The 12,232-nt window shown below is 29.8% G+C and overlaps 1 protein-coding gene across 1 annotated transcript; it reads right to left on the reverse strand.

The window, feature by feature from the left end:
• Nucleotides 1–6,161: 6,161 nt before the first annotated feature.
• LOC137819329 (axial regulator YABBY 1) lies at nt 6,162–8,936 on the reverse strand. Its single transcript, XM_068623135.1, has 8 exons — nt 8,893–8,936; nt 8,571–8,807; nt 8,287–8,439; nt 8,007–8,133; nt 7,029–7,077; nt 6,783–6,858; nt 6,528–6,602; nt 6,162–6,411 (listed from the first exon to the last, which is right to left on the reverse strand). The coding sequence occupies exons 2-8, from the start codon at nt 8,667–8,669 to the stop codon at nt 6,343–6,345; spliced, it is 648 nt and encodes a 215-aa protein (XP_068479236.1). The 5' UTR covers nt 8,670–8,807; nt 8,893–8,936; the 3' UTR covers nt 6,162–6,342.
• Between the last annotated feature and the right edge of the window lie 3,296 nt (nt 8,937–12,232).

Below are 12,232 nucleotides of genomic sequence, written 5' to 3' on the forward strand. Positions count from 1 at the left end.
AATGGAGGAAGGGCCATCCACCCAAGCATTTAAAGTTCTTCCTTCTAGTCTTCTCAAAAATTAAAGAAGAATTAAATAAAGAGAGGACCAAGCCTAAAGCCAACAAGAAGACTACAAGCATTCAAGAATGGGGTCTAATTAATATCTCTCTTTATAGTTTCTTTTGTATAAATTTGTAAATAATATAGAATAGCTTTAGGATGTGCTAAAGAGGGAAACCTTAAAGACACAACACTTTAGGCGCTAGTTTCTGGAAAAATCTAGAAAGGTGTCTCTTCATACTCCTTTAGGCGCTAGAATAAAAGGAGTTAAAAGGCAACCTTTCAAGCTTCTCTTGTACATTTGTGATCAGCCCTCTCTATTATAAAAGGGGTGCTTAGGTCTTTGAAATAATAAGATTGATTTTTGAGAGTAAAGAACCTCTACCAATTTGGTGAGTGAGTGAGAGAGACTTGTGTCTTCTTCTCTTCTAGTCTTATCTTGAGTTAATTCTTGGGCTCTCAAGTGGTGGCAACAACACTCATCTTGAAGCCAACCATCCTTCAAGTGGCGTGCACATTCCAAGAGCTTCATCCACATAAGTCCATTTTCCCTTCATTCCAAATTACCCATTTTTGTTCTACTTGTTTGTTTTCACTTTCAATCGGTGCAATCTCTTCCTTATGATGTCCTCTTTCATTTGCTGCACTTATATTCAATTTTAATCGGTGCAAATTGGTTGTTCTTGTTGTTTTGGTCACGTCCTCCATGGGTATAAATGCTATATGTTGTGTTCTTGAGTTTCTATCCATGGGTTTGTTGTTCAAAATGGGTTGCTATGTGAGTTTGGCTTGGTTTTTGTGTTTTGGTGAGTTCTTGAATGTTAAGAACATTGATCCAATTCTTAAAAAGTGCCTAATCATATTCCAACTCTTGTTGAATCCATAACATGTTCATATCATATCCATATCATGTTATTGGAATCATATCACTACTTTACCTCTTGACATTCAACCTATTGGTTGCAAGTGAATTTTTAAAAATAAATACAATCCTGATGTCACCTTACACAGGCACAAAGCGAGGTTGGTTGCCAAAGGTTTTCATCAACTTGAAGGTTTGGATTACTCTGAAACATTTAGTCTGTAGCCAAGCCAACTATAATACGCATTATTCTCACCCTAGTTTTATCATATAATTGGCATATTAATCAAATAGACATTAATAATGTTTTTCTTTATGGTGATTTTGCAAGAAAACATCTTCATGCTTCAGCCCCTTGGTTTTGAATTTGCAAATTCCAATCTTGTTTGTAAGCTACACAAAGCTATTTATGGCCTCAAACAAGCCCCAAGATCATGGTTTCTGAAGTTAAGTATTGTCCTTTCATCCTTTGGTTTTTAATTTACTAAATCTGATTCTTCGTAATTCATTAAGTCTCACAATAACGTTACTTTGTTTGTCCTCATTTATGTGGATGATATTATCGTCACAAGAAGTTCGTATATTGCTATCAAATCTCTTATACAGTCACTTCAAAATAATTTTGGCCTCAAAGATCTCGACAAGCTTCATTACTTCCTTGGTGTGGAAACATCGTGGACAGTTGATGACTTTCTTCATCTTTCACAAAATAAACATATTAAAGATCTTTTACATAAATCAAGCATGACTTTGTCAAAATCTCAGCCTACACCCATGGTTTCTTCTACTCATTTATCTTGGGATGGCACTACAGCTTTTGACAATGCCTCGCTATATCGGTCTGCCGTCGGCTCCCCTTTAATATCATCTTATCACACAAGTCCCGAACTCTCCTACAGTGTCAATAAGGTCTGTCAATTTATGCACCATCCTCAACAACATCACTAGAAGGTCGTAAAGTGAATTCTCCTCTACCTTGCACGCTCTCAGACTCATGGTCTTCTCCTTCGCAAGTCCTCTCAACTTAATCTTCAAGCCTATGCTGATGCTGATTGGGGTTCAGATCCGAATGATAGAAAATCCACCACTGGGTATACAGTCTTTCTTGGCAACAATCCTTAGCTTGGGCATCCAACAAACAAAAGATAGTCTCATGAAGCACTATTGAAGCTTAATACCCTAGCATAAATAAAGTGGACAACTAATCTGTTTCATGAGCTATGTATTAATTCCAATTCCACTTCCATCCATCTATACTGATAATCTTGGAACTGCTCTTCTTGCTGCTAATCTTGTCATGCACTCCAAGACAAAACATGTTAATCTTGTCATGCACTCCAAGACAAAACATTTTGATTTAGATCTTCACTTTGTACGTGATTCTATTAAGCAGAAGCAACTCCACCTTACTCATATTCCTAGAACCACTCAAATAGCTAATATACTTACTAAAATAGCTAATATACTTACTAAGTCATTGTCTGCTTCTTCTTTTCACTCATTTCGGAATAAACTAATGGTTGTTCAACAATTAATTTAAGGAGAAATATTAGTTAATAAAAAAATTGTTATTATGTGTCATGTCCTTTATAAAGCCTTGTATTTTCTTTTTCTTAATACATAATACACTTCTCCTCTTTCCTTGTCTTTTCATACAATCTGTCTTTGCTCTCTGCATATATCCTCTCTTTGTTATTTCTTACAATTACCAAATTCTCACCTATAAATAATAGAAGGTTCTAGTTTGAAAAATAAAATGGAAAATAGTCTACTTAGATAATCTTTATACAAATATGTGCTATTATCTGAAAAAAAGTCTAAAAAAGTAATATAAATAAATGTCTCAAAAAATAAATATAAATAAATTTTAAAATAAGATGTATTCACCCATCAATCACCTATACGAAGTTGTTCGAATTTTTATTTTTTTATCTATCACATCACTAATCAGGTCTATTAAATTTTTTCTCAACTTTTTTTTGTCTTTTTTATTTTTTTATACCTTTATATATATATATATATATATATATATATATATATATATATTTAACTCATATTTTTCTGGGAAAACACACAACTATCTTATAAAAATATTCAGCAAAGTAGGATAAATTCTAAATTATTATGCGGCATGTTAAAAACAATATCTTCCAATTTGATAATGTAAAACTCTTTCATGAGATATATAAATAAATATATATATATATAAAAAAAAATTTATATTATCATATTAAATAATATATATATATATATAAGAGATATTAATCTTTTCAAATTGAATAAAAATATATGTAGTAAGTAAAGTGAAACTTGTTTATCCCAGCTCTATCAGTTAGTACACCTCTAATATATCACTACAAGAAAATCATGAAATAGAAACCAATTTTTAGATATCAAAATAATTAGTTGCAATAGTAACTAGATTAGAGATCATTTTAGAAACTAAAACAAAAATTGGTTTCTAAATTAATTTATATTATTGTTAAATAGTTTCTAAATTGGTATCTAATTAGCAACCAAGACTTTAGAGATCAAATTTAGAAACTAAATAATTGGTAGTTAAAACCTTGGTTGCTAATTAGATACCAATTTAGAAACTATTTAACAATAATAAAAACTAATTTAGAAACTAATTTTTGTTTTAATTTTTAAAATGATATCTAATTTAGTTACTATTGAACTAATTATTTTGATTTCTAAAAATTAGTTTTTATTTGATGATTTTTTTTTAGTGTATAGGTAGCACTAACATATCAGCTTTCAATTCACAGCCTTCCATAGCCTTTCTCCTGCTCAAAGTATATGCATGATGTGTTTGGCAGAGAAATAAAAGAATAAAAGGAATCAAATAGATCAGTGAAGAAGATTTTTTTTTTTTATCAGCAAAGAATTAAATGAAATTAAAAGGGACACTTCAGGGGTGTCCCAACCCTTATACAACCCAGATCAGTGAAGAAGATACAAGTAAAAATATTAGTTTTTTATTTAATATGTGCAAATACTGATCAGAACATTTTTGTGCATGTCTCAAACCTTAACAATTGTAAATAAATATGAACATTATTTATGCTTCATGTTTTTAAATAAAAAAATGTAGTACATGAGAAACTATAAATGAGGAAAAAGAAAATAAAAATATTAGCTATTTTGTTTAATATAAATACAGGAAAAAAGGTAGCATAATCCTTACTTGAAGTTTTGAACAGTACATAGAAGCTATCAAATTTGTACTTTTTTAGTGTTTCTTTTTTCAGGGTATTATTATCCAGTTTCTAAATAAAAATAAATCATTTATTTTAAGAATTTATGTAACATTTTATTAGTTTAAAGACTAATTATATCATTCTACTATTTTTAAAAAGGAAATAATTTTTTATTTTAAAAAATGTTAAATGATTCAATATTATGAATAAGTTATATATATATATATATATGTGTGTATGTATGACATTTTTCTAAATTTGTAAACTTATTTTTTTGTTAATAATAAGGAAAATAAAAATAAACTGATTCAGTTGAAAATGATGAAAAATAGAATAGAAATGGAAAGTATAATAAAAGAATATATAAATATAAAATAAAATAAAGATATTAGTATCTGTAAATGAGAAACTATAGTACATTTCATTTTTTTTTTCCAACACACTTCATCGGTTCTTTTGTCTCTAATTTTTATTCTCCTCTAAACTAAATAAGGTTATGCTATGTGAACATCTATATCTATATTTAACTTTATATAATTCTTTAGCATTTTCATTGTATATATGATAAATTTAAAATTTAAGTTTTATAAGATTTTATAATGTGATAAAATTTAAGAATTAAAATTTAAAATAAAATCTTAAATAACAATAAAAAAATTATCTTAAACGTTTTGTAATAAAATCTTAAATAATAAGAAAAAAAATTCTTTAGCATCTATATCTATATTTAACTTTATATAATTCTTTAGCATTTTCATTGTATATATGATAAATTTAAAATTTAAGTTTTATAAGATTTTATAATGTGATAAAATTTAAGAATTAAAATTTAAAATAAAATCTTAAATAATAATAAAAAAATTATCTTAAACGTTTTGTAATAAAATCTTAAATAATAAGAAAAAAAATATCAAATAAAGGTTTTGTAAAATATTTATTTTCTAATAAATGATTATTAGATCTTAAAAATAATATGATAGAATGAATTCTATAAAAAAAAAATTAAGACTTGAAACTCCAGCTAGTATTGTCAATAATCTTTAATATTAATTTTCTAAATGTTTGTTAAGTATATATACATATAGTTCATTTACAGCTATTTACAAATTTGAATTAACCAACCAAACAAGTCCCAACACAATAACCCATGAGGCCTCACAAATATAAATAGACTAAAAAGCAGTTTTTTTAGTAAAAATTGATAATGGACAACTAGACACATTTCATACCAGTCACAATTCCACAATTACATCCTAAGTATTGTAGGTAATATGATTTATACCTATCTGTCAATTTTTTTTTTATATATAGGGATTTAATAAATTTGTGATATAAAATTATTTATCCAAATAGTTTATCAAATAAGTTTGTAGGTCTTCTTAATGTAGATTCAGAAAAGACACCTATGATATTATTTTCTTTCTTCATTTATTGTTTATTTTTTTTTGTAATTTATTATTTTAAATTTATGAGTTACTATATTTTGTTCTGCTTTTTTGAAATTTTCTCACCATCCCTTTATTATTCCAAAATTTCATTCTTCACTTTAGGAAGCATTTCAATTTTGTTTTTTCATTTTTACGAACTATACATGCTTAAAACAATCTTACAAGAAAATTAAGCATGTCTTATTCCTTCTCATGTAATCAAGTGGCCATGAATATTTAATTAAACTTGTTACCTCACTTAAAATTATATACTATAACTAAATCACAATTCCACCTTAATATAATTTATATCACAAATTTCAAGTATAAAGAAAAAAGTTATGCTAAAAAAAAAACTAAAGTGGCAAAGACTGAAAATAATCTCTATAATAGATTCATTATTAATTTAAAAAAATGTGATTAGATTAGAAGATGTTTCATGATTAAGTAGTTTAAAATACTATGTAGATTCAAAAGAAACAAAGTATTTTTTTATCTTTAGAACACCAAATTTAATCTCGTATGTTAGGTGAAAAATGATTACAACAAAGAAACTCGATCCTCAAAAGGGAAATTAGAATAAACAAAACATAAAAATGTTGTAACAGAAAATAAATGATCTTAGATCTTCAGAACTAATCTAGCTTCATCAGAATTAATTCTTCAACCATTGATTGTAACATAAACTAACAACTTTTAACACTGAGAAGTACAAACACAAGTGCAAAACATAATATGCATAAGATAAGTTCTAGTACAGTTACTTAAGTAAAGACATGAACAAAGTTGAAACCGTACAATGAACACCTCTAGAAGGGAGAGACACCTACATTAGCTGGTGCGAAAAACCCATCTTTGATAAGAACATCCTCTGCTTCCTAGACACACATAAAGAAATATTTGAGATTAGAAACCCTAGAAATAAGAGTCCCTTTTGACACTGATATGTGCTGCCAAAGGAAGAAGAGGTAACAGTAGCTAGGGTTTCAAGTACCTGACGAACATTAGCTTTCTTCACGGGTTGATGATCAGGCATAAGTCCGAAATGAATGTGTGGAAAATGGGCCCACTGAAAAAAATATGGACCCCACATGAGAAAGAACAAAACATTTAACCGACAATTCAACAAGTACTAGTTTAGATATCTGGATTAAACAAAAGAAAACTCTTCAATTAGTAAAATTTGAAAATAATCTAGAATGGGTAATGTCCCTAAGAGAGTAAGGTTTAGAATCTCCTTGGATCTCACATTCTTTGCAGCTGCACTGAAGGCCTCTCTGTGACTTATATCAGGGTTCCCAGCTTTGATACGTTGGATCTCATCCCTACAAATTAAATGATCCAAAAGTCAACAAAGATTTACTTTAATAGACATGATAAAGGATAAAGATTTGAGTTACTACTGCATTAATTTTTTGATGGGTGTTACCAAATTAATAGAAACTGGTAATTAGAATGAACATAACAGCAGGAAAATTGATGTTACTAAACTTACTTGATGAAGCGATTGTAAGCAGATGGAACTCTCTGTCTCTTTTCTGGAGCTGGACATGCAACACACGGACAATGCACAGGCAAACAGACAGGAACATTAAATAACTTGGCTGACCTTATTGCTTAATGCACACACTCTCTCTATCCCTTCTTTCTCTCTATTCTATCATTACCTCATCATTATCTTTAACAATCACTCTCCCAATTGATTCAGCACTATATTTTCGGGGGAGGATTCTGTCTCACTCAGTGTATGCATGTAAGGAGACATGCATAGACGCAAAGAGAAAGAAAATGAGTTAACATATTCTTGATTTGATTTCTTTTATCTCCTTTAAGAGAAAAAAATGGTTTTCTTTTCACCCTTTGAAATTTTACTGTGGTAATTGAGAAGAACAAATAATATGGGAATGTGTTGCTTCAATTTTGAAAAATAATGGAAACTTCATGTTTAGTCAATTTTAAAAACAGAAAGCTGGATTTCTCGTGACTCACTACAGTGTACATTAATACAGGAAAGGGGAAAAAAGGCAATGCATGAGATAAATGTGCTAAAGATTGTTCTCTCTTTGCCACTTGCAGCATACCAAGAAACCTTGGTCACTGTTTAGATTGACAAGTGAGTTTTGACAGGCATAGAACAATTTTTAGGTTTTGCTTTTCTTCCTTTATGGGTTAAGTGATACCACTGTGAGCTTAAAAGAAGTGTGAAATGGACTGAATGGTATCAGAAGAGTTTCCTTTTCTTTTCCTCTAGCTTTTCTTTTCTGGTATCAGAAGGATCTCTGATCACCTCACATGAGAAATAAGAAAAGGAAACTTAAGAAAAAGAAATGAAAAATAAACATGAGAAACAGGTGGAGGTTTAATTTTTAGGTGATCACAAAGAAAGAAAAAAGTGTTAAGAAAAAAATTATAAGAAAACTTTTGCGGCTTATTCAACATTCATTAGCATAAAAAAAATAGAGAAAATTCTCACGTCTATTAGCAGATGGAGGCTTAGGGGTTTCTTCTGGCCCTCCTCGCATGGTGCGCATGACCAAATCATTAGGGTTTGGCATCTGATTCATCACCATGTTTGTTGAAGGTGCATTACGAATCTCCTCCTGAAATATCAAACCCAATACTCATATAATTGGATGATTGCAGTTACCATTTCAATTCTTCTAGAGCATAACTAACAAAATAAAAAGAGAAACAATCTATCAATTGAAAGACCTAGCTTTGTCTCACTAACACATGCACATAGATATATATACCAGAAGATTTTGAGGAGTGAAAAAGGTGTGGCCCAGGTGAATCTGATTAGCTGAAGGAAGAAGCAGGCCACGCATGTTGACTGAGAGAAGGTTGGTGCAATGACCACATCTCACAGTGACAGTCTTAAACAAACTGGAGCAAGGAACACTCACCTAAATGTTTGAGAACAAAGAACAAGAAGAAGGAGCATGTTAGGGAGATGTAAAGTGAAGGGAAAGAAACAGTTTGATTGCATTAGAAGAGAGATGATGAGAAAAGTGAAGAGGAGGGTGATGGATGATACCGCGAGGACAGTGTCACAGAAATTGCAATGGACATAGCAGAGCTGGTCGGAGGGAGAGAGGTGTTGGTCCGGTGAAAAGGAAGTGGATGAGGAGGACATGTTGTTCCTCTTTTTGTTGATTCCCTTTTCTCTCTTTCTGATGATTTGATTTGATTGATGGGATTGACTGATCAGTCGCGGTTTTGGTGATAGACAGATAAACTTCCTATGGATCTGATCCTCTTGATTGTTGAGTTACTATTAAAGAGGCTGGTTAGGGAGAACAAACAAAACAAAACAAAGAGAGAAAGAAAAGGAAAAGAGAAACACGGTGAAGAGATACCACTTAAGTATTAAAGGATCCAAAACACCTAGAAAGTGATCTTTTTCTCTCAGCATTTTCATATAATATATATATATATATACCTCCCCATATTTTTGTGCCATTGTGTTGTTAGTCATCTCAAAATGATTTACTGTTCACCTCAGCAAAATTTCACATTTTCACCTGTGTTTATTTTAAGATCTTTTAACACAAAAGATGAGAATGCAAACATTTTTGCATGTGTGAGCCTAATTATTGTCGTAGTTTTAACTTACAGCATACCATTACAATTGTTATAGCCCACCGCCATATTATAACCATAAATGTGCATGGTTGCATCAAAGGAGATACACTCTTGGAAAAAAAAATTATATTGCTAAACATTTTGCAATCACCTCACATGATTTTAAAAATTATTCAGTCATATTCAAATTAAAGAGACCCTCTGATTCCTGTCTGTGAGCATGTGTATTTTAATTTCTTTCACTTTTATGCAGAAGAACTTGTTTTAGTTTCACAATAGACCTCCTCCTAGTATAACAAAACACACTTGACTCCAAAGTCCATTTTCTATTAAGAAGATACTTAAATCTGCATATAAACAGTAAATATTTATGAGTGATTGCTAATTACAATTAAGTGAAGGTATGAAACCAAAGTCTATTTATATGAACTGAGAAACACAGATAAAGTTACTACAAACTTTTTTTTATACAAAATGTGCAATACAAGTGATTGCTAATTGCAATTAAGTGATGAAACTAAAGTTAGTACATTTGATGAGAAGACACTAAAACCTGCATTTGAGACAAGATATTTGTAGTAAATATCTCCACTGGAGTAATTGTTAACTGTAATTAAGTGATGGTTTTCAGTCCAAAATCCATTTGTATGAACTAAAAATAGAGGTGAATATTGTGAAGATAGAATAAGATGTATTTGAAAGAAGTGTGAAGTAAAGAGAATGAGAAGTGAAAATAAAAAAGAAATAAATGAACGGTTGGCATTCCCAATGGATGTGTGTGAGAGAAAGAGGTAGCAGAGGCGGCAGAGGTGGGGGAACGGAGAGCGAAAGGGACGTGTGCATGGGAGTGATTAGCTTTGGCTCATTCACCTGTTGTTTTCAAAGTTAAGAAGGTTTACAGAGTGTCCTCGGTTTTCTACAATTCCATTTCGTGATCACATTTTATCTCTATCAAATCAAATCAAATCTTTGTTCTTTCTAAAGCCTCTGCGTGTTTAAAATGCAGCAAGCCCTACTATGGGCCAGTACTGCAATCAAGATGTTATGTTAGAGCCATCTTGTTTTCTAACCCTTTCAGAGTTCAACCCTAGTGACCCACCTCACTCTTCTGCCATTAATTTCCCTTTGCAATCAATTCACTCCTCCACACAGTACTACTACTATCTCCTCATCTTTATTTCCATTTACCACTGTTCATTGTCATTCCTTTCTGTTCTTTTTTAATTAATACGCATGCTTCCTATCCAATCCAACCATTTTTTCTTATCTTCAACTATATCTAATAACCTAATAAGATATGCCACTCACTTCACTTTACATTTCACATCTTGGTTTTCAAAATAAAGTGCACTTCATAGTACATTTGTTTCTCAATAAATACATAACAGACAGCATATTGTACATTATATTTAAATTATCACTATACAATGTTCAATTAGTAGATATGTCTAATTCGTTTTCTTTTTATCTTACCAAAATCTATTTAAAAGAAAGTGACAAGACCAAGAATTTGAATCCCTTCAAACCTCTAATTAGGTCTTATAGTAGTTTGACCATCTTCATGTTTTAATTATTCTCAAGACAAACTTTAAATGATAGAATACAGCTATTTTAGTATATTAATTTTGAAAACTCTGAAGATGTAAAAGCTCTTTTAAAATAATAAACTAATTCCATATAAAGATTTGATTAGATTATAGAAATATTAAGACGCACGCACATGCACACGCAACTCTACCATACTTATTAAAAAAATATTTTGGATTTATCAAAATTAGTAAATTAAATGACAAAAATTCTATATAATTATTTTAAAATAAATTATTACTTACTTTTTTAAAGTTCTTAAACAACAAAGCAGTAACAACCCAGGAAATAATATATTTAAGGTTACAACTTTAATCATAATAGTGTTTTTTAGTGATGATTCACACACACAAATATTATATATAAGGGTATTCCAACTCAGAAAAACAAACCAACTTATTAGAACAATATAACAAGATTATTTTACATTCCAATTAACTACATTTTTTCAAATTATTCTATAGGAATTATGCACATCTTTTGAGTCAAGATCACTCACAATGATAAATCAAATTAACCATGATCAAATAAAGATTCGATGAAGCAAGCATTTAAGGCCAAATCTACATAATGCCAAAATTAATATTTATATATCAGACATAGACAATTTGTCGTTTTTCTTTTATTTTCAGGCCATTTACTACATTACAGAAAAAGAATGATAAACTTGAAAGAAGGGATCAAATCAAAATAAGATAAGCTTTCACTTTTTGACAAATTACAATATGAACTTTTATTAGGATGAGATAATTAAGATAAAGTGTTTCTTTGTGGTGATGCTTTTGGTTTTTGAGTCTTGGATTGGAACACTATCTTCTTATCCTTTTTGTTTTCCAAAAATGTAAAAGAATGACAAAAACAAATAATGCAATTGGATTTTAAAAAATCTAGGATTTATCCATGCATGAGGAAGAGGCGTTGGTTACCATAACTATTCAATAGTTCATGGAAGGTCATCCCGTGACAACATCTCACCACTCAAATGCAATCTCAAAGTACATGTTGATTAATTAGAGGGTCATTTGCTTCAACTAGTATCCAAGGTACAAAAATGGTGTTTTTTTTTTTACAAAAATAACTTGTATAGTCTCTGTGTTAAATGTTTTTGTCTTATAATGACACACTAGAGGGTCCCACCCACTCTTCTTAATTATAGGGTTGATTTTTTTTATTATGACTTTTCAATATTTTTAAAAATATATATTACTAATCTAGTTTATTTAATGATTCGTGATAAATTTAAGAATACTATGTATTTTTTTAATTAAATTTTAATTAAAAGATAATCTAACAACTTTTGAGATAAAATTTATTGGATGTTGAGTCCTTTATAAAAGTTGGAATCGTTTCTTTTATTTAATTTATTTGTTGTCAATAAAAAAATAAACTCAATAACTTTAGTTGTAGAGATTTTGATAATATGTAATATGTACTTAGTTGTTTATCACTTATAAAAGAAAATTAATAACAACTTGAAGTAGAGTAACTAACTTTTTTTGTCTCTCAAAAATTAACTACATGTAATTT

This window comes from Phaseolus vulgaris, chromosome 10 (assembly GCF_000499845.2).
Source record: "Phaseolus vulgaris cultivar G19833 chromosome 10, P. vulgaris v2.0, whole genome shotgun sequence".
NCBI lineage: Eukaryota > Viridiplantae > Streptophyta > Magnoliopsida > Fabales > Fabaceae > Phaseolus > Phaseolus vulgaris.